Source organism: Hyperolius riggenbachi, chromosome 3 (assembly GCF_040937935.1).
Source record: "Hyperolius riggenbachi isolate aHypRig1 chromosome 3, aHypRig1.pri, whole genome shotgun sequence".
Taxonomy (NCBI): Eukaryota; Metazoa; Chordata; class Amphibia; order Anura; family Hyperoliidae; genus Hyperolius; species Hyperolius riggenbachi.
This window is the reverse complement of record NC_090648.1, coordinates 194,963,035-194,986,167: the sequence shown is the minus strand read 5'-3', so window position 1 is coordinate 194,986,167 and position 23,133 is coordinate 194,963,035. Positions and strand designations below refer to the sequence as shown.

Genomic DNA, 23,133 nt, shown 5'->3' with positions numbered 1-23,133 from the left:
CCAGTATGTACAGTATAAGCTGTTGTATGTACAATATAAGCTGTTACTCTGGGCCTGTACTGATAGCAAGCTAGCTGCTGTGTGTGCTGATCTCTGCTGCCTCCAGTATATACATTATAAGCTGTGACTCTGACCCTGTATTGATAGTAAACTATCTGCAGTGTGTGCTGATCTCTGCTACCTCCAATATGTACATAATAAGCTGTTACTCTTGGCCTGTACTGATAGCAAACTAGCTGCAGTATGTGCTAAACTCTGCTGCCTTCAGTATTTACATTATAATCTGTGACTCTGTGCCTGTATTGATCTCTGCTGCCTCCAGTATGTACATTATAAGCTGTGACTCTGTGCCTGTATTGATAGTAAACTAGCTGCAGTGTGTGCTGATCTCTGCTGCCTCCAGTATGTACATTATACGCTGTGACTCTGTCCCTGTCTTGATAGTAAACTAGCTGCAGTGTGTGCTTATCTCTGCTGCCTCCAGTATGTACATTATAAGCTGTGACTCTGTCCCTGTCTTGATAGTAAACTAGCTGCAGTGTGTGCTGATCTCTGCTGCCTCCAGTATGTACAGCATAAGCTGTTACTCTGTGCCTGTACTGATAGTAAACTAGCTGCAGTGTGTGTTGATCCCTGCTACTTATAATATGTACAGTATTAGCTGTGAAGCCTGGTACACACATACAATTTTGATTAGCCAATTTTAGCTCTGTTCGTCAAATTCATTGTCTGTTGGCCCACTTACTGCATGGGGGTGGTAAAATTGGTCAGTGATTGACCAATCAAAATTGTATGTGCGTATACATCTTTGATCTATGCCTATACTGACTGTAAATTATCCAAATAAAGGACATGGGGCTCTATCCAATATTTTGATGGGCAGGCCCGTTATCTGTAGCTTACACCACTGCTAAGTTCATGTAAATGTGGCCCCACCCATGGCCACGCCCACTCACTGTATGACCACGCCCATTTTTTTGCCGCGGTGCATACACCCCCCACCTTGTGCCCACAGGTGCCCCCGATCTCCAAGGACCCTAGGAACGCCCCTGCTGACACCCCTGACAGCTTGTTGACCTACAAGTTATCTTATCTTACAGAACCTGTTTTTTAATTAGAAAAATTGATAAATCTGTAAAATATTTGACCAATATCAATAGGGTGAGAATTCAGTTAGAAGCAATGAGCTCAGGCATTACATTAAACCATATTATTGACGCCCTTCCAGCCTGGCAGCACTGGAAAGCTGAAAAAAGTACCATATAATAACAGGACAGAAAGTATGGTAGTTATTCCCCATTCTATCATTTTCAGAGTGGAGGCTGGTTTAATATAGAACTTATTTGTGACTGGATGTGCATAATCAAAGTTCTGTGTTTGCAAATAAAGGGTTTTGTGTAGCCCCTGAATTGTACATTAATTTGTGAACCCAATATACAAAAACCACAAATCATTGCAGTGGTCTTTTGTTCACTGATTGGTAGAGAGGTACTTTGATTTACTAAGGTTGGAGAACAGTAAAAATCCAGCAAGTGTGGACTGATTCCTCCCCCCCCCCCCCCCAAACATTATCTACAATTAGGTGACAGAGGTGTGCAACTCTCGCATGGGTCACTTCAGGCCATAGTGATGCGTACATGTTATTCCGCCTCCAGTGAGTTAGGCACAGGGTGAGCTGAATGACTGGTCACCATGCTGCCGCTCAATTTCCCGGCAGCGTTAAATGCTATTCCCCCTCTGAGTCCAAGCAACTCGGAGGGAGAAGTAATTTGAGGTCCAGCGATTGCAAGATTCCCGAATTACCCTTGTGTGGGGTGTGCACTATTGGATTGTTACATTATAGCATAGAAGCACTTGCTTCGATAGTGACCCACATGAGGGTTATCCCACATCTTCCAGGTTGGTCACTTGGGGCCTGTGAGACTGCAGTCATATATGCATGATGCACCACAGTGAGAACTTGAAGATATATATATTTATTTTTTTGCTGCGGGTGCAATATTTGACTGTGCGCTTGGTTTGCAGACCTTTGCCACATAATAGCAGGAATTTTTAAAAGTCCCAGTCCAGTTTTGCTGGATCACTAATGTTATGTATGCACTGTTTCGCAACCTTGATAAATTCCAGAATTGTAAGTGAACCCGATGCAATTAGTATAAAGCCTTGATACTGTAAGTAGTGGATACATAAATGTGCAGACTAGCATTATTACAACAGATCTCTGCAGTTACTAATGCTGAGCATACATATAGCAGATGTGGTAAATGATATCTCCCTGGTGTTGATCATTTACCACCTTGCCACATAGCTGTACTCAATATTAGATCAGATCCCATCATCCCTACTTCCCACCACAGCAGCAGTCTTTGCTCCGCTTGCTGCAGTTTTGGGGATTTGGTCTTGTGCCTTTTTTGTCTGTGGTCCCCGATATTACCCAAACATTTTTTTAAATCCATGTGCAGTTGATAAAACAATTGAAGATCAATGAAGGGGACCTTTTTCATACATTTGACTTGGATTAATTGCTTATATTGAATCTAACGTCTAGTCTATTAAAATCGTTGTATAGCGTGTAAAGCCAGCAACAACATTGCTGTGGCCAATGTAACTCAAGAGTTTCAATACTTGTATGCTCTAAACTGTGAATTGGTGTAAAAACTTTACACTAACTGTTTAATACCTTGAAGGCATGCCCTGGGCATACAGTATATCTGTGTGGCAGTTGTTTAGTGAGCTGCAGCTGCCATGACTGTTTTGCTTTAATTTTTAATTTTTTTTAATAGATAATCCCTGTGGTGGTAATTTGGACTTGCTTATTGTTCATGTGTTTCCTGAGTTCATGATTATGTGCTGTTGACCAATGTTTGCATTTGCTTACTGCACAGAAACATGAAGCTGAAATAGCTCGTAAAATGAAGGAGGAACATGAAAGGGCTTCAGAAGAAGAAATAGCCAAGGAAACTAGACGCTATGAAGAGAAACTGCACTATCAAAAACAGCTGGAAACACAGTTGGAAGAAAAGGAGATGAAGAGACAGGAGGCTTATCAGGAGTTCCTGAGGGAGAAAATTTTGGTTGATGAAATTGTTAGGAAAATTTATGAGGAAAATCAAACGTAAGTGATTGTTCTTTCTATAAAGAAAGGGAGGGAAAAAGGAGGGAGGGGATTTCTTTCCTTGTGCATCTCCATGGCAGTGTACACCTGGGGGGACTCCGTCCTTTCAAACACATGGGTAGGATGCTAAAAATACTATAGAAAGCATCCAATCTCCCCCTGAAGCTTTATACACATGCTGGATGGTTCTTGACCAGTGTATTGTTGAGAGATTCGGAGTGCTGGACCATCTCAGCTGAGCCCATGCCAAGCCCATTCTTCTCATCGGTCATTCTGTGGTCCCTTTCGTCCTGCTCTCTAACAGAATGTGATGCTAGCCTCCTGGTTAGCGACGTGTCTGTACAGAATTTGGTCCTATGTTGTGGCGCGATAGATCTAGTCCTAATCTCTGTGATGGATAGTAATTGTGTGCCTGTACACGCCCCTTTAGAATACCAAGATTAACTGGAAGGACTCAGTATTGATCTTCTTAATGCTAACATTGAGATCGTTCAGAATCTTAGGAGGACTGAGTCCTGTCTTGGACCCAGACTTCTCTTGACCAGAAATATCAGAGTGTGCGCACCAGTAAATCTCTTATTGAAAGAACATACATTGCTGCCCTTTGAGATAAACACTTGATGTCAACAATGAAGGATGATATTTATGTCATGAGATGTGGGTATCTTGTTTCAAACACAATTATCTATAGGGACTCACTGAACTTCCAGAATTGGACCTGCCGGATGGTGGGAACAGCTGATGCATCCAAAGCTTTTTTTCTCCAGACCATGGCAAACCTCACTAACTTGGTACCCATCATGCAAGTTAGGATTTCACAGGGGTTTCAGATCTAGAGTCTACTGTCTTCAGGGCAGTGGCGGACATAGGGCCGTGCACCCGCACAGGGGCCCCTCAATTTCTGCTTCTTGAGGGGCCCAAAGCTAATCACAGTCCCCGAATGTTTAAAAAGCTGCGCACACGCAGCTTACCAGGATTCATAGTGCCCGGCTAGCAGCAGCATCATGGTGGGCGGCACAGCATATTTAGATTTAATTCTCCTCGCCTGCATCCCCGGCAAAAACTGTATTATACTCCAGGAGACCAGGACATCTAAGCCGCGCCCCCAGCCAATAGCTGATCTCCTCCTGGACACTGCAGAGCAGGAAGCATTGCTATTTGCTGCTGGCAGTGCTAATCTTCGTAGGGGACCGGCTTCAAAGTTACAGGCAGTGCTTTTGGTGTGACTTTTTGTAGCTTCGCCCCCCCGAATGCTGGAGCGAGCATGTGTCTCCATACCCAGCATCAGAGATTTCACCAGCCGGACATCTGAAGTGCCCTGCCAGCCAACAGAAGCAAGTCAGCCTGCCAGTCAGTCTGCAGAAGCAAGACAACAATGCAGGTCACATGTGCTGTGCTATGCTATGTGTATATAGTGGAAACAAGTGCACCAAATTGATATGTATATCAATACAGGGAAACCACTGGATAATTCAGAGGCTTCCCCCATCCCCCTCCACCTTGCTGTTACAGCATTTGTGACACCCTCAAAACTCTGTTGTCTGGGTTCCAGCACAGCCGCATTGCGCAGGTGCAAGGCAGCTTTCGCCTGCGCAAAAGCATGGAGCTGCTCATGCCCGGTATTTCTGCTGTGCACAAGACATGTGGCTCTGTGCTACCGCGCAGACAGGAGCCATCCTGCGTCTGTACAGTGTGGCTGTGCTTATTTATGAACGGGGTCTCAGCAGCAGTGGTGCTCTCACGAGTAATCACAAGAGATTAATCGTGATTCAAATGAGCTTTAATTGGCGCAGGTGTGCAGCAGGGATAAAGGAGGTTAATTACCCTAATGCCACCATCCACCCTGAGTTCCAATCCAAACAGCTTGCATGCGTCCTATTGGTCGCCTTGCAAGCCTCACCATGGCGCACTTCCGGCATGAAGGAGGAAGTGTGCCGTGGTGAGGACGCAGGGTGTTTGAAACGCAGGGTGGATGGTGGCATTATGGGTAATTAACCTCCTGTATCCCCACCGCACACCTGCGCCAATTAAAGCTCATTTGAATCACGAGTGATTACTCGTGAGAGCACCACTGCGCAGCAGCAGTGGTCTGAAGTAGGCTGTGGGAAGCCTCTGGAGGATCCACAGGCTTCCATCTAATGATGTAAGTATCTGACTATTCTTTTTGCTGAATTCACAGGTTTGTTTAAATTAGGTTCTGTCATAAACTGCAATTCTAGCCTGTTTATGGTGTTTAAAGTGTACTTATGAGAAAAAAAAAGTGTGATATTTGCAGAAACCAAGCCATGGTGGTCTGCGGCTTGGTTTTGCAGCTGCTAGTAATTGGTAATTTATTGCATTATGACATAATTGATGGAAATTGGTGACTGAACTGAGCATAGGTGAATCACCACAGTCCTGAAGGGTAGAGAATAGGGATAGTAACACTGTGCAGGGCTGCAGTCAGGGACAGGGCCACACTGTGACTGGGCCAGGCCCAGGCAGTCACTGTCACTCAAACAAATGGCAATGCCAATAACTGATGGGGAAATCTAACCACAAAAAACAGATCACTGCTGAGCATGCTTATTATAACCTGCAAATGGGAGTGGTAAACATAACCACATGAAAAGCTTAGGAAATAATCTACCTGTATCCCCTACAGCGGTATAATGCAGTTGTTACATGTATACATCAAGGAATATTTCTGGGCCTCAGGGAAGGTTGCTACTGATTGTAGATATATGCAAATGTGTAACCACACCTACTTTTGTTATGACCACACCCACTTTTAGCTGCGTGTCAGGGGCCCACAGTTGGTATTTTGCACAGGGGCCCTCTGTTGGCTGTGTCTGCCACTGCTTCAGAGATTTATGTCCAGAGAATTGGGATTTTTTTCAATTTTTTTCTTAAGTCATAACCTGGATGGTACAATTGGTTTACCTGCATTCTTTAGCCTGTTTCCTAACTGAAAAAAAAAATGTCTGTCTATCAAGTCAATGAGGCATTTACTGATAAAGAATTAGAAAAAATAAAAAGTTTGTTTTTCTCTGAGGGAATCTTCTGCCAGCAGTTCTGGAGAGCCTGTTTCTTTTCCATAATTTCATTAATCTTATATTGTTTGTTTAATTCCATCAGAAGGAAGACCTTTGTCTCCTTTGTTTACATTGTACGGCGCTGCTGCGCAGCAGCGCCGTAAGGCAGATCGGCGATCCCCGGCCAATCAGCGGCCGGGGATCGCCGCCATGTGACAGGGGACAGCCTGTCACTGGCTGCACAGTTCGGATAGCGTCCTGTGCAGCCCGGATCACCAGGGGTGAGAGGGAGGGGGGAATTTCGCCGTGGAGGGGGGCTTTGAGGTGCCCCCCCCCCCGCAACATGCCAGCCAGGAGGAGCGATCAGACCCCCCCCCCCCCCCTGCACATCATCCCCATAGGGGGAAAAAAAGGGGGGTGATCTGATCGCTCTGCGTGCCAACTGATCTGTGCTGGGGGCTGCAGAGCCCACCCAGCACAGATCACAAAAAATAGCGCTGGTCCTTAACCACTTGAGGACCCACTCTTTACCCCCCCTTAACCTCCCCGGCGTTCTATTGAGATCGCCAGGGAGGCTGCGGGAGGGGGTTTTTTTTAATTAAAAAAAAACTATTTCATGCAGCCAACTGAAAGTTGGCTGCATGAAAGCCCACTAGAGGGCGCTCCGGAGGCGTTCTTCCGATCGCCTCCGGCGCCCAGAATAAACAAGGAAGGCCGCAATGAGCGGCCTTCCTTGTTTTGCTTAGATCGTCGCCATAGCGACGAGCGGAGTGACGTCATGGACGTCAGCCGACGTCCTGACGTCAGCCGCCTCCGATCCAGCCCTTAGCGCTGGCCGGAACTTTTTGTTCCGGCTGCGCAGGGCTCAGGCGGCAGAGCGGCGGCGATCAGGCAGCACACGCGGCTGGCAAAGTGCCAGCTGCGTGTGCTGCACTTTATTTGAAGAAAATCGGCCCAGCAGGGCCTGAGCGGCAGCCTCCGGCGGTGATGGACGAGCTGAGCTCGTCCATACCGCTCAGGAGGTTAAGGACCAGCGCTGATTTTTGTAATCTGTGCTGGGTGGGCTCTGCAGCCCCCAGCACAGATTAGCTGGCATGCAGAGCGATCAGATCGCCCCCCTTTTTTCCCCCCTATGGGGATGATGTGCAGGGGGGGGGTCTGATCGCTCCTGCTGGTGGCGTGTTGTGGGGGGGGGGGCACCTCAAAGCCCCCCTCCACGGCAACATTCCCCCCTCCCTCTCACCCCTGGTGATCGGGGCTGCACAGGACGCTATCCGTCCTGTGCAGCCTGTGACAGGATGTCCGCTGTCACATGGCGGCGATCCCAGGCCGCTGATTGGCCGGGGATCGCCGATCTGCCTTACGGCGGCCGTACAATGTAAACAAAGGAGACAAATGTCTCCTGCGTTTACATTTAGTCTGCGAGCCGCGATTAGCGGCTCGCAGGCTATTCACGGAGACCCGCTCCGTGATCTAACAGGAAACGGCCGCTCGCGCGAGCGGCCTTTCCTGATTAATTAGGGAGGCACCTGGCGACGCAGATCTGCGTCGCTGGTCCTCCAGCTACCACTTTGCCGCCGCACAGTATGAGTGTGCGGTCGGCAAGTGGTTAAGGGGGGGGTAAAGGCTGGGTCATCAAGTGGTTAAAGCACTTGTGCAATGATTTCCTATAAGCGTGTTCACATGTGAGTGTTGCGATTTTAGTAAAATCGCAAACGCGCTACATGTACCATTTTCTGAGCGGTTTGGCTCAATGGAAGTTATAGAGAAATTGCAAAGCGCTTTAAAAAGCACTTTGTATAACGATTTCCCGAGCTCTTTTAAGAATAAATACATTGTATTTATTATTTTCCGGCTCAAAGAGATCACTTCTTTACCGATGTCAGGAAGGGAAAAATGTTAATCACTCATCAAAAGCCTTAGAAGAAAAGTCCTTACAAAAACGCTTTTCTAAGCTCAAAGTGCAGGGAAAAAAGCTTTTAAAGAAGCTTAATAAACCGCTCAGTGCTTGCGATAGCGCTGGCGATTTTTAATGTGAACGAAGGAGAAGGTCTGTATATATCAAGAGATCGGATCTATTGATATTTGCAGACCTTCTTCTTCTACATGTCATTTGGCTTCACTGACCTGGTCGAGCACTATGATAGAAGTTAGTGGGGTGTAGCGGTGTCCACCTTCTTCTCTCTTATAATGTAAACATAGCCTTACTTAAGATTTGATTTATTTGAATAAAAAAAAAAAAGTTAAACTTAAAGAGAACCCTAGGTGGTATTTAATTATGTTACTGGGGCACAGAGGCTGGTTATGCACACTAAGACCAGCCTCCGTTGCCCCATGGTGTGCCTCCATGTCCCCCCTGCGCGCCGCTATACCCCCCGCAGTGCTGGCGACACGCAGCGTGTCGCCAGCACAAGGTTTACCTAAGCGCTGTCAGTCAGCGCCGCTCCCCCGCCTCCTCCGCATCGGCGCTACCCGCCCGCGTCACTTCCCTCCTACCATGTCTGCAGCGTGACCAAGCATCATCCAGACGCGAAACGGCCGTCGCTCTCCCACCTAGTGCCTGACACCCACCTCCCAACTGCACAACCTGCCTCATGCCGAGGGACACGTAAGCTACACCCAGCGTTTTTTCCACAAGTATGATTGATTGAATATATCAAGAAAAGTTTGGACTGCAAATGTGAATTGTCACTATTTTTACCAATACAAATTGTTTTGCAAGACGGAAGGTGCACGGACATTTTGCTTTTTCTTGTTTCTAAATACAATTGTCAGTTTCCTTTTATATGGTGCGGAGCATACGTCTGAAGGCATATTCTGGTACAAACAGTGGATATAGCAGGACTGCACAAGGGGATTTACCTGTGTATACCCTCCAGCTCACATAGCAATTCTGTGGGAAGTGCCACACCATACACCCCCCCCTTTCTCTGATTTCATTCAAATGTACATTTTATTTGTATATATTTTAAATTTTACTTTTTTTTTTGTCATAGTGGTCTTTTAATTACTCCTGCAGAAAGGGGAATGTAACTAAACTGTCTTTATTAAAAACTGGTAAAGCGCAGAGTAAAAATTTGAGCTGCAAATGTACAACTTGTCAAGTGTTGGTAAATCCAGACGGCTGCAAATTGAAAGGTAATTTTAAATGACAATTATGAGTTGTAAAACCTTTCTGCAGCATTGGTACAGTGTTTTATAGAATAGAACATTTTAGCAAGTATAGAATTTCACTGTAAAACTGGGAAAATTACCGTAGTACATTGCCTGGAAAACTTTCTGTGGCACACTTTATTTTTGGTTGCTGTTTAGTAGATTCATTTGATGTGGTATCTATCTGCCCCTTGGCTACAGTGTAAGCATTTCTGTGTGCCATTTCTGGTAAGAGAAGTAGTGGTGTACTGAAAGGCAGACCTTGTATCAATAACACATACAGCATTTGAAATGTATGAAATTTGCTAATCTGAGAAATGTTCATTCTTTATAAATAATCACCATAGACAGGAATAATTTTTTTTTTTTTTTTTTTGTACATCCAATAATGCAATCCAGTAATGTGCTGCACACACTTTCTAACGTCTATATATCTGTTGCATCATCAGAGAGAGGCAGTTGAAGCTGGAAAAAATGAATGCTACTAAAAGATACATTGAAGAATTCAAGGATCAGCAGACATCCTGGAGAAAGATGGAGAAGGAGAAGATGGAGATGGAAAACCGAAGAATTCTGGCATTTGCCAACATGCAGCAGAGAAGAGAGGAGGACCGCATGGCAGAAGTCCGAGAGAGGGAGGAGAGGAAGAAGGCTTTGCAGGACATGGTACTCCTTCTTCTCTGACACATCTAGTAAAAGCCATTTTACAGAAGTAGACCGCTACTGATTATGAAGTATAAATGGTGTAGAATTCACGCATAGGCTTACATATTTCCAAATATTTAATGGACTCCCACACCTCCTCTAAATTAGGAGAGGGGAGTAGTCAGCTGATACCACTCTAAAATGTGTTGCTGTATTGCAGACTTTCAGCCTACATTGCAGGCATGGAAAGTACAGGGCTACACTCAGCAGAGAATCTGTTGTGCTTGTTGCCCTGCCCATGCTTACAATGCAGGTTCAATATCTGTAGTATAGCAAGACTTTTTTTTTTTTGTCCAAGCAAGTCTGTGGAAGGCTCCATCATTATTATCAGACCTGTGTCTGTTAGGCATCATATACGTTGTACGAGGCATGTCCCCCATCAGAGATCGGTACCCAATCCCTCGGGTGACATGCAGAGGCAGACAGACAGACAGACACATTGTTTGCCCGCAGACTAGTGACACATTCCTATGTGGGGGGGCGGAGCAGCATGGGAGTGATGTCACGCGGGAGGGCGAGGTAAGTGTAGAGAACAGTGCCATCAGCTGAGAGGGGTTGGGAGCTGCTGTGCACATTCTAGATCAGTAGTCCCCAAACGTTTTTACTTCACACTGCAGGGGGGCAGGAACATACATAAAATGATGTGGAGAAACTTCACATTGAATCTAGGTATTCCCACAATCATGCCCAGAGGAGAGCTCCCAGCAGCAAGCCATTCAGTCATGCACGCCTGAAGAACGTCTTTGTGCACCAGACAGTGAAGCATAACCCAGGTGACAGCCTGCCGTCCAGTTGGACAGCAGTGTCACCTGATGCAGAATTGGATTGGAAGCCAGCAAATTACTGCTCACTGGCTTCTACAGTATCTGGATGGGTGGTGCCAGCACTGCTATTCTATATGCGGGCTGCCGATATTTATAGAGGCAGCATCTATAAGTCATACATTTTGTGTTTGGAGGGTCTGTGAAAATGCCTTGGCGGCGGGCCATATGCGGCCCGCGGGCCTTAGTTTGAGGACCACTGTTCTAGATTCTCGGGAGAGGCAGTCGTTATCTCCTTCCTCGGCCGACCTTCATCTAGCTTGTTTACAGGACTGTACTCTACACGGATTAGGGTTTGATCTGGCAGGATTCCTTTGAGGTAAGAATAGCTAAATTAAGGAAGAATTCAGGAAAAAATGCTGAGATTGTTTACACCCTAGTTGTATTTATTAAAGATTTTTTGTTTTCACTGTCTGTTCTTTCCTCAAACTAATGTTTTTTGTTTTTTTTATTACAAACAGTTTTGAAGGTAGATAAATAAAGGGACACATTTAAAGTAATTTTACATCTGTATTTGAGTGGACTAACCAGTTGTCTTGCTTTGATAACAGCTTGCAGACCATATTCACAAAGAACAGCAGCAGAGAGAAGAGCTTGAGCAGATGCGAGAAGAGCTGTACCTGGAAGAACAAGCTGAAGAGGCCAGACAGAGAGAAATTGTAAGTTACAGAGCTAACTTCTTCATAAAGCCATGCTTATTACACTTACCTGGAGATTTCTAAAGGAGGATGTGCATATTATACATACACCTACAGCTTGGCAGTCTGCAATACAATCTATTTGTTAATGAGGCACAGCACACTCATTTTGAATAAGATCCAATTAGTTGCCACTAAATACTACTGACAAACACACATTTGCAGGATCAGTCAGTCCTGAACCGTGCTTAACGGCTGGAAGCTAAATGTCCACAATATTACCGTTAAGAAAGAGCCGAGCACAAGTCCAACAATTGCATAGATTTTATAGACTTTATATTAGATTCTCTCTATAAACCAAGCAGTTACATAACCTGGAAAAATCAGCTTGACAACCATTTCAGGGGCCTCCTTTCTTCGTCAGAGGCCAATACACAATTTGTAATGTGTGAATTGACCTCTGACGAAGCATGGAGACCATTGAAATGTCCATCAGTGTGACTTTGGTCACCCCCAGTGTATGTGACTGCTCGGTTTCTTGAAGAGCTACAGTAAAGTCTACAATTGTGGAACTGGTGCCTGACTCTATTGTGTTAATATCGTGGCAATTTTGACTGCACTGGTAGAGAAATGAGGAAACGTTTAGAAAAATTCATGATTTTTCTTGTATGTGTATATTATTGTGTTGGCGGGGGTCGTGAATTACACATGAACATTATTATACAAAACTTTAATAGTCCTAGTACTCTAAAAAAAAATGGATGGGTATGTAGAAGGGTAGATAACTGAACAGTAGTTTGAAGGCCCTGTTACACTTGTGCGTTGTGGTGACCCATGGCAGATGACGCATGTGGGTTTCCCATCAGGTGCACTGTATTGTGGCTGTTGATGTCTGTAATATAATGCCACGCACCACGCATGCCATGCTTTGGGAAAAGCGTGCATGAAATTGCGTTCGTACAAGTGTTGTGAAGTGTGATTGAACCCTTAGGATATTGTTTTGGGGAAATTATTCCCCTAATCCAAAGCTTCCAATAACCATTTGTTTGGCCGTCTGTAGGCAGAATTGGAAAAGAGGATTCGCCAGCGACTTGAGCTGCAGCGCACCTTTGAAGAACAGATGGCTTTTAAGCAAATTGTCCAACAAGCAGCAAAAGAGGAAGAGGAGGCTTTCAGGCAGGCAATGCTGGCAAAGTTTGCAGAAGATGACAGGATTGAGCAGATGAATGCTCAGAAGAGAAGGATGAAACAACTTGAACACAAAAGAGCTGTGGAGAAGCTGCTCGAGGATCGACGCCAACAGTTCATTGCGGATAAGGTGAGAAAGTGTCTTTATAATCCTCCATGGTGAAAAGCCAGTCACTGTCTAGAATAAAGAGTGTCCACAAAAGGTGGGTTCCATCAGAATAAACACAAGTGTGAATACATCAATTGATTGGGCAGAATGGTGGCGTAATGGTTAGCACTCTCGCCTTGCAGGTGTGAATCGCAGCCAGGCACTATCTGTGTGGAGTTTGTATGTTCTCCCCGTGTCTGTGTGGGTTTCCACCGGGCACTCTGGTTTCCTCCCACAGCCCAAAAACATACAGATAAGTTAATTGGCTCCACCCTAAAATTGGCCCTAGACACATATATTACACTATGACTATGGTAGGGATTAGACTGTGAGCCCCTCTGACGGACAATTAAGTGGCAAGATAATGTACTCTGTACAGCACTGTGGAAGATGTTGGCATTATATCCATACTAAATGGTAATAATGATTGAATGTGTCTGACACTCAGCCCTTGCTGTGGACTCATTACAAGCATGCCAGGCAGATACTGGAAGCCAGAAGTCTATGTAATCAGACAAAAAGGCTCTTTTCTCGGGAGGTAGAGATGGTCAGTGAGATAAAATACTAGCTTACATGCAGACTGGAATTCATCAGGAAGTGCATTTGATTGGCCCAAATCCAAGCTGCATGAAATATGCTTTAAATTACATGCAAGCCGGAATAATTCGAATTTTATTGACCATCTGTACTGGGGGTCAGGGGAGGGCTTGCTCTGTCATGGCGCATAGTAGAAGACTTTTTAATCTCTTAAAAAGATATCTTAGTCCTAACAATATATATGTTACGGCCAGAACCCGAAGTGTGGCCACTTCTAGTTCTGGCCGGCCAATGTGCGAAGTGGCCGCAGCGCAGCGGCCAATGTTAGAAATGGAATGTTTCCTTTGATTATTAATGTAGTTTTCCGGCCGTCTCTGGCCGCAAATGTAGCAAAACAGTTAGTTCATTTAATTAAATGAAGCTGGCGGCTCCACCTCCTCTCCTCCGCCCCGCCTCTCTCTCTCTCTTCTTCGGGCAGCCGGCGGGGACACGCGTGTCCCCGAGAGTCGTTCGTGGCGGCAGGAAAGCAGAGCGGGGAGGCTGCAGACATTGCTTCTGCCGGCACCCGCTCTGCAGGGACGAACGACAGGATTGCCTGCCGCGACGAACGACTCTGGAGGGGACAAGCATGTCCCCCGCTGCCAGTATCGGGGAGGAGAGAGAGAGGCAGGGGCGGAGGAGAGGAGGCGGAGCAGAAGCCGGGCGGCTTCATCCTTCTACATTGCCGCCAGCTTCATTTAATTCAATGAACTAACTGTTTTGCTACATTTGCGGCCAGAGACGGCCGGAAAACTACATTAATAATCAAAGGAAACATTCCATTCCTAACATTGGCCGCTGCGCTGCAGCCACTTCGCACATTGGCCGGTCAGAACCCGAAGTGGCCGACCAGAACTAGAAGTGGCCACACTTCGGGTTCTGGCCGTAACATATATAAAAATAACTCCCTATGTATGTGTATAATGTATAATTATTATGTAATAATATGTATAGGGAGTAGTGCTTACCGCACCTCCCTTGCCCCAGCATCAGCCGCCATTTTGCTGTAAATTGGCCCGGTGCCGAAGTCCTTGTTGGCCGGGTCAGCGCATTCACAGTATGTCCGCGGGAGTACATGCACACTCCAGTGCAAAGACTTACCTGGAGGATGTGCTGCACATGCACAGTGTGTTCGCCTGGGCTTTTTGTGAACGCGCTTCCAGCCGTCCTCTCGTCCCATTCGCACGCAGGGTACGTCTTACTGCAGGAGTGTGCAAGTACTCCCGCGGACATACTGCGCATGAACCAACCCAGCCGACCAGGACTTCGGAAAGGGCAGATTTACAGCAAAAAGAAGGCTGATGCCGGGTCAAGGGAGGTGCGGTAAGCTTCTGCACTACTCCCCATACACACACAGGGCGTCATTTTTTATTTATTGTTAGGGCTAAGGTACCCTTTAAAGGGGGGATGGAACTGCAAATTGAAAACTCTTTACCTATGCTTGATAAAAGGATTTAAAAGGAAACAAATATGGCAGCCTACATATTATTCTCACCTCGGGTTCACTTATAGTATATTTACTTTTTTTTTTTTCACTTTATAAAAGCTTTACATTACTAAATCATAGGTACAAATGTAGCTATATGGAAGCATGTCTTTAACCAGTTCGGCCTATCTGGACGAGTTTCCACGTCCAGATAGGCACTGCTGTTTTCCCTGCGTGGTGCGCGCGATCTGGCCCGCGCGCACACCCGCCGCTAGCCCCCCGATCAGTGAATGGGAATATAATTCCCATTCACCGATCTAACTTCCCCGCAGAAATACCGACGCTTTCTCTCCGGAGAGCGTGGTATTTCTGCCCCCCAGGAAACTTTTCCCCAGCATTTTAGTTCCTGGATGCGAGATCGTTTGCATCCAGGACTTTTTTCACTGTGGCCATCTTGTGGCCAAATAGTAAACTGCACCCACATACATTTTTGATTAAAAAAAAAATATAATTTTACATTTAAAATTAGCAGTTTCCCTCCCACACCAAAAATTACCGACATACACTTTTTTTATAAAAAAAAAAACAAAAAAAAAAATTAAAAAAAAAAAAACAAACAAACAACATAAATAGTTACCCAAGGGTCTGAACTTTTTAACCACTTAACATCTCAGTCGTTTTCAGCTTATGCATCCGAGCAATGTTCACCTCCCATTCATTAGCCTATAACTTTATCACTACTTATCACAATGAACTGATCTATATCTTGTTTTTTCCGCCACCAATTCGGCTTTCTTTGGGGGGTACATTTTGCTAAGAGCCACTTTACTGTAAATGCATTTTAACAGGAAGAATAAGAAAAAAAATGAAAAAATTCATTATTTGTCAGTTTTTGGCCATTATAGTTTTAAAATAATACATGCCTCCATAATTAAAACCCACGTATTGTTATTGCCCATTTGTCACGGTTATTTCACCATTTAAATTATGTCCCTATCACAATGTATCGCGACAATATTTTATTTGGAAATAAAAGAGCATTTTTTTCCGTTTTGCATACATCACTATTTACAAGCTTATAAAAAAAAAAATAGAGAGAAATATTTCATCTTTACATAGATATTTAAAAAGTTTAGACCCTTAGGTAAATATTTGTTTTTTTCTTTTTTTATAGTAATGTTTTTTTTGTTTTTTTTTATTAAACATTTTATGTGGGCATTTTTGGGAGGGTGGGATATAAAAGTGTTTTATTTGGGGAAATATTGGTGTATTGTAATGTTTTTGGGAATTTACTTGTAGTTTTACTTTTTGGCCACAAGATGGCAATCTCGATTTTTTTTTTACATGACGTCACTCTAAGCGTACAATGTACGCTTAGAGAGACACAGCTTCAGAAAGAGCGAAGCTTCCGAGAGAAGCTGTCGCTTTTTCAGCGGGGGAGAGGAATCAATGATCGGGCTCCATAGCCCGATAAATTGATTCCGTGGCTACCGACTCCGCGGCCGGGAGTGCGCGTGCACGCGCGCGATCGGCCGCGGGAGCGCGCCTGTCCTCCTTGACGTTTTTATACGTCAAGGAGGACAAAGTGGTTAATTATGCATGTCAAGAGAATATGTTATTATATTATTTAAAATTATAAGCTTATAAATAGGGATGGACGCAAATTGAAAAAATGCACCTTTATTTCTAAATGAAATATTGGCACCATAAATTGTGATAGGGACATCGTTTAAACGGTGTAAGAACCGGGACATATGGGCAAATAAAATACATGCGTTTTTAATTACGGAAGCGTATATTAATTTCAAACTATAATGGCCAAAAACTGAGAAATAATGAATTTTTTCCATTTTTTTTTCTTATTCTTCCTGTTAAAATGCATTTACAGTAAAGTGGCTCTTAGCAAAATGTACCCCCCAAAGAAAGCCTAATTGGTGGCGGAAAAAACAAGATATAGATCAATTCATTGTGATAAGTAGCAATAAAGTTATAGGCGAATGAATGGGAGGTGAACGTTGCTCGGATGCATGAGATTTTCGGCACTGCGGCGCTGAACCGAAGATTTAATATTATTCTGACATTGGGTAATACATATATTAAAAAAAAAAAAATCTAGATTGTGTACTAATGCTTGGCACTGTGTACAGGAACGTGATCTCCAGGAAAAACAGGATGAAGAGAAAAGAGAAGCATTTCGGCGGGCCATCATTGAGGAGGAGAGACAGAAACTTCTCAGGCAGCACGCCACACAGTTACTGGGCTACCTTCCAAAAGTAAGTCTCTGATATTCACTAAACTAGAGGTGTGCAATGGTTGTCTCTTAGTGCAACCCTGCTAGATGAGTACAGTTACTAACACTGGGCATGCACCTGCTTGCTCCCTTTCAGACAAGTCACCATATTAACACTCTGTGAGATCTTTACACTGATGTCACATCTGTCACCATCTTCCTGGATTGCTTAATATACATTAAGCCAGAAACTAATAGCACAGTGGACTGCCCACAGCCTGCTCTAATCTTGCTTTTTCACTTCACTGATAACATCGACCACACAGCACTCAGTTGCCCTTAAAGGAATACTATCGATACCCAAGTTTCCTAAAATGACAGTGTGAAAATAATGTCTAAGTAGCTGTGTAAACATTTTCCTACTTTCCATGTTAAATATCAGAGGCAAAAGCTGTAATTTATTGAGGGTAGGATTTAGCTATATTGGGACAAATCAATTGCAGAAGGGGTGTCTGCTTCAATGCACAGCCAGAGTTGCATATCAGACTACAGAAAGAAAATATCAAACTCTGAAAGCAAAAACAGTTACATTTCCTCTGCTCTCTTCAGACACTTCAGTCAGAAACAGAGCTCCCAACAGCTGCAGCTCCTGTGTCCTGTCTCTCTCTGTCACACACAGAGCTACACAGAGTTAACTGATCAAGTGTGAGGGGAATTTCCCCTCTCCTCATGGCTCAGTCAGCCGTCAGTTTTGGCGTCAGTAAACTTTGAATGTATTTTGCTAACAGTAAACAAAGAAGTCGCTACTAAAATGTATACACCAGTACTTAGCAGCACTTCCCAAACAATTCCTGTGTCAATTGAAAAAAATATGTGAATCGGTAGTATTCCTTTAAAGAAAATCTCCATAAATATCACTGCCACTTGCTCACCCAACACCGTAAAGACAGACGGGCTGAGTGCACTGCCACTGCAGTAAGACTGCTTTGAATGTGTTTTAGCAGCACTGCACCATTAGTGCTATACACATCCCAATAGAGAGGGCTGCTCTCAGTGCTGGATTTACCATAAGGCACTGTAGGCGCGTGCCTACAGGCGCCTGATGATGGAAAAGCAGCTCACTCCCTTCCCGCCTTATCTATGCACAGCCCTGAGCGGAGTCTAAATGAGAGGTTACTCGCCCCCAAGTCTCAGCATTCCACTGACCAGATATCTCCCTTCAGTCAGGGGACCTCTAGCTACCTAATACTTAGAGGCACCTCTAGCTACTTAAAAAAAGTGGTCTAACACCCAGCATTTCAACTTTGCTTTAAAAGATTGCTTACAGCTTATAAACTATTATGCCAGGTTTTTTTTTTTTAGCAGAAATTCACTGAATGGATTAAACATGACATTTTAGTGCTGCATTTAGCTAGAAATACTCCTCTGTGCTTGCATGTTTAGTTCCAAATGTATCTATCTACAATGTAACAAACAAACACTGCTCTGAGAGAACAAAGAGGGCTTTCCCGGCAGGCTTTTCAAAGGTCTATTTGTATTCCAAATAAAGATACATTTGTAACTAAAAGATAAGAACGGATGCAGATTCCTAGTTGAAACCAACACTAAAATGTCATGTTTAACCCATTCAGTGAATTTCTGCTTAAAAAAAAAAATCTGGCATAATAGTTTGTAAGCTGTAAGCAATCTTTTAAAGCAAAGTTGTAATGCTGGGTGTTAAACCGCTTTAATAGTGAGGATAGCTCTGGCTATCTAATACTAAGGGGCTCCTGTAGCTACCTACGCCGCAGGCTAGAGTTGTAAGGGAGAAGTGACAACGGTCCAGCCAGCACATATGCGGTTCGGCAGATGTGTGTACAGTGCTAGGGCAACGTCTACAGTGCCTTATAGGCTCCTGTGATGTAAATATGTGCCTGGCTGCTCCTCTAATGACGGGACAGCATAGACCATGTTCTTTTACCTGTATCTAGCCAGCATCACACTGCAAAGCATCTTTCTGCAGGGGAATATAAATGGTAGTGAACCACAAACTGTTTAGAACAGAGGTCTGTTCCCTTGGAATGATGTAACAATATCAAGAGTGGCACAACTGCAATTCATGGACCCCCTCCCCAGCAAAACTTTGATGGAGCCCCTCAATGTTCACACCCCTTCCTTTGCCCTCCCCATGGTGACCCTCACAGCCTGGGGGCCCATCTCACACGGGTCATTAAACAAGTGTGGCCATCATGATCTTCACACCCATAACAAGTGTAGCCACAAAAACACCTGTTCTGAAGTATTCCCCTGTATCTGAGTACAGTAAAATGTAAGGAATTTGGAAGATGTCTTTTACAATTGATCTTTTGCCTCTTAGTCAGTGAATAAGACTGAATATGCACATATTCTCTACTGGGAGTTATGTATATCAGACTGCATGCTTGCTTCATGTGTGACTCGGAAACTGCTGAATTCAAATAGCATGGCAGCCAGGCAATTGCTATTATTTGCAAGGGAATAAATATGGTGGCTGCTATGGTCTTACAGTAACTTGTGATAATCAAAAATTCTTAATATGCTAATTTTTTCTAATCTAGGAAGTGGGGTTTTGATAAATATGCCTGTATGTGTGGTGTATTGTAACACCCCAGCAGTTTTTAGTATAATAAACCAAGTTCTGATTTCTGTAACTGCTGCTTGGTGGCAGGAAGTGCCTTTATACATGACCTCCTCCCATGGACTTGCTCAATGGTCCTCTGCCCCAAGTCACGCTGCATATATAACCTTCTCATTTTGCAAATTCTCTTTACGCACGCAAACCTGGATCTACATTCTCTCTCAGATACTCTGCAACCTCTACTCATCTTGTTCTTTGCACTGAGACAATAGCCCCACACGATCACAACTCTGGTCACAGAGATTACACAGATGAGGACTTCCTGTCTTATAACAAAGCTGTGGATGATTTCAGGAATGCACTCTTGTGCAAAGCAGTTGTATTTCTCTCCCCTCATATCTTCACAGTCCTACAAACCAAAGTAACGGTTCAGCACCTTCTACTCTGTATTCCAATCACCTAAGAGACCAACATCTAAAAAAGTCTTAGTTGTGGGCAAAATTGTTTAAGTTTCAACCAGAAATATACATTTGCAACAACCTTTTCCCTTAATAAACTAAATAAAAAATATATACCTGTTCACACACTTTTAGTAAGGCACCCTTCAAAAAAACTTCTTGAAGCTCAGTCGATTTATTTAGCCACAATAAAGTTATCTTTCACTGCAGCATCATTTTTGGGCTGTAGCTTTAGACAACCTTTCCTGCTATATGTGTTGTCTGCCTTTTTAATTTGTGGGCAAGTTGATGTTTTTCTTGAAGAGTATATTTGGCATAATTACCTCTGGTGTCAAAATGCTGATGTATGTTGTACTCCTTCACCACTGACACGGTCTCATAATACAAAGTACTATGTTTTTCTTCTCGAAGCAGGAACATATACTCTCTTTCCCATCTTTCAATATCTTGTCGTCAGCGTCAAATTTTCTCTTCTTGGACTTTTTTGGATTGTCTGATATTCTAATTTCTACTTGTTAAAAACAACAACTGTGAAATGCTGAAGTGGAAACACTGCACTCTAGCAGGGGTACATCGCCTTACAGTTCACAAAATTGAAGTGCATTGTGGGAGATGTAGTTTATGGGCAATGTGCACATTAAATTAGTATAGACCTTATTAGAAACAATAATGGACATTTGAAGCTCTTGCAGACCACAAAAACTGAGGAGGTAGGATGGATTTGGCCCATGGTCTTGTGTTTGACACCTGTGCACTTGACAATACTCGAACAGGCTTCATTTCCTTCTCTGGAAAAAAAGATTATCCTTTCCAAATTCCACATCACTACCTGAGCCTTTTATACTGTTCTCTTACATCTCATTCGTCAGCACTACCGATCCTGTTTACCTGTTGCTTTTTGTAGGCATTTTCTCATTCTTAAAAAGGCTTTCATTGCACACCTACTTGAGAAAACATTTCCAGATCTAACAGCCCTCGCTAGCTAGTGTCCTAATTCACTTCTTCCCTTCTCATCCAAAAATGACATCAACTTGCATAAATAAGCAACTATTACAAAATCCCTGCTTGATCATTTCCAGTCAGCTGTTTGCCTCAGTCCCAGCACACACAAAAAGGCCTTAACAGGATACCCGATGTGACATGATGAGATAGCCATGGGTATGTACAGTGCCTAGCACACAAATAACTGAGGTGTGTTCCTTTTTGCTTTCTCTGCCTGAAAGAGTTAAATATCAGGTATGTAAGTGGCTGACTCAGTCCTGACTCAGACAGGAAAAGACTACAGTGTAACCCTCACTGATAAATTACAGCTATAAAATACTTTCCTTGCAGAAAATTGCTTCTGAGTGCAGGAAAGATAGAAATAAAAAGGGTCAATAGTTCATAGATTTTAGCTCTAGCATACTTTAATGAAGGTGTCATTGAGCAAAAACAATAAAACCGTTAACTTAAAAAGTAGATTTAAACATAAAATAGAACTGTGGAATATCTTAAGTCATTTTTAGGAGAAGGAAGATAATAAACATTAATTTTATAGTAATTCCCCCTGATCTGTCCCCCACATTTGACACTCTAGACTACCATCTGTTCCTCAAATCACTCATCTACACAGATAAAACTGTCTTGCTTTTTCTTGGACCTTTTTCTGTCTTTAACTCGAATAATTTCCTCACATTCAGGTATACAGGTTTTCTCACAAGTTTGTTGCGCCCCTGAAAATACCTTCTAATACACATTTGTCTCTCTTTAACCATTAAAACCTTTAAGCACAACCTTAACTATGACCTTTTCTGACAAGCAAGCACATAACTTTAACCTAGGTCATTGCTTTCAGTCACTGTCAAAGCTCTGCTTCCTGCACAATCTTACACAGGAGCTCACAGCCTCTGTATATAGAGCTTCCCGTTACTCATTTTACCTTGCTTTGTTTCCTCATATTACTCTAGGTTTTACATTCACAACAGAGGTGCCCACACGTTTTCAGCTTGCGAGATACTTTGAAAATTACAAATTGAAAATGATCTATTGCATACCTATGAATCGGCCGCCGGGAGATTTGGGTGCTGGGTAAAGCTGATATACGGCTTACCTTGCTCCTGCACAAGTCCCTGCAGCATTAATTACTATTCCCCTCCAGGCCGCCATGGATAATGGAGGAAAGATGTAATTTGGCTTCTAGCTATTACTGGCGGCCGAATTACAGTGTTTTTGTAGTAATTCGTGCTGTCTTTTGAAGACGCACAAATTGCTTACAGAGAGCTGATATAGCCATAATTCCTATTACGGCCTATGGTGGCGCCGGCTGTGCCCAAATCTCCTGCGCTGTTTTTACAGCACTCAGGTAGATCGCCCTACAGATGCTACAGCACATGCACAGCAGCAGTCCATTAATAATTACCATAAGTTGCCAGTCAATTAGATGCATATTGTAGAGCCCTCTTCAGTGAGCCAAATAGAAAAGTACTTGACCAAATAGTCAAAATGTCATGCGTATTGGCAGTAGCATATAATGGTTCTAAATGTAGGGCTCCCTCTGCAACATCATGATCCTCTGCACTGCTGTGCAAAACTTCAGGACAGCACTAAGCTCATCCAAGTCAGAGACATGCCTAAGTCAGTCAGGCAGGCGGTGTGGGACCTATCCAGAAGAGCTTTGCGATCTACCTAATGTGCACCCCTGATCTAAACAGTACAGTTCCGTTCCATTCCTTTCTTATACTTTAAAAATACAGTATTCACATAGACTACGGTAACTTTTTTTTCCTTTGAAACTTAGGGTATATTTAAAGGTGAAGAAGACCTCAACATGTTTGATGAAGAATTCCGGAAAACATTTCAGAAGAGAAGAACAGATATGTTTTCTGATGATGATTGGGGTTTGTAAGTGAAGATGTCCTTTACTGATCAGCCAGCAGATGGCAGTCTGTTGCTGTATCAACCATGGTCTATTTGATTTTATTTATGTATGCACATTTCTTGTAAAAACATTTTATGTGCAGACCATTTCGTTTTCAATATCTTTCTGCAGATGAAATGTTCAATAAAGTGTTGAAATGTTTAATATA

At 43.6% G+C, this 23,133-nt stretch overlaps 1 protein-coding gene across 1 annotated transcript in view; it reads left to right on the top strand.

Moving 5' to 3' along the window:
* Positions 1-23,133, top strand: part of MNS1 (meiosis specific nuclear structural 1) — a 42,542-nt gene extending 19,409 nt beyond the window's left edge. The window contains exons 5-10 of the mRNA XM_068275501.1: positions 2,886-3,115; positions 9,732-9,948; positions 11,360-11,467; positions 12,507-12,764; positions 16,932-17,057; positions 22,845-23,133. Of these exons, the coding sequence (XP_068131602.1) occupies positions 2,886-3,115; positions 9,732-9,948; positions 11,360-11,467; positions 12,507-12,764; positions 16,932-17,057; positions 22,845-22,952 (1,047 nt within the window). The 3' untranslated portion in view covers positions 22,953-23,133. The remainder of the gene's footprint in view (positions 1-2,885; positions 3,116-9,731; positions 9,949-11,359; positions 11,468-12,506; positions 12,765-16,931; positions 17,058-22,844) is intronic.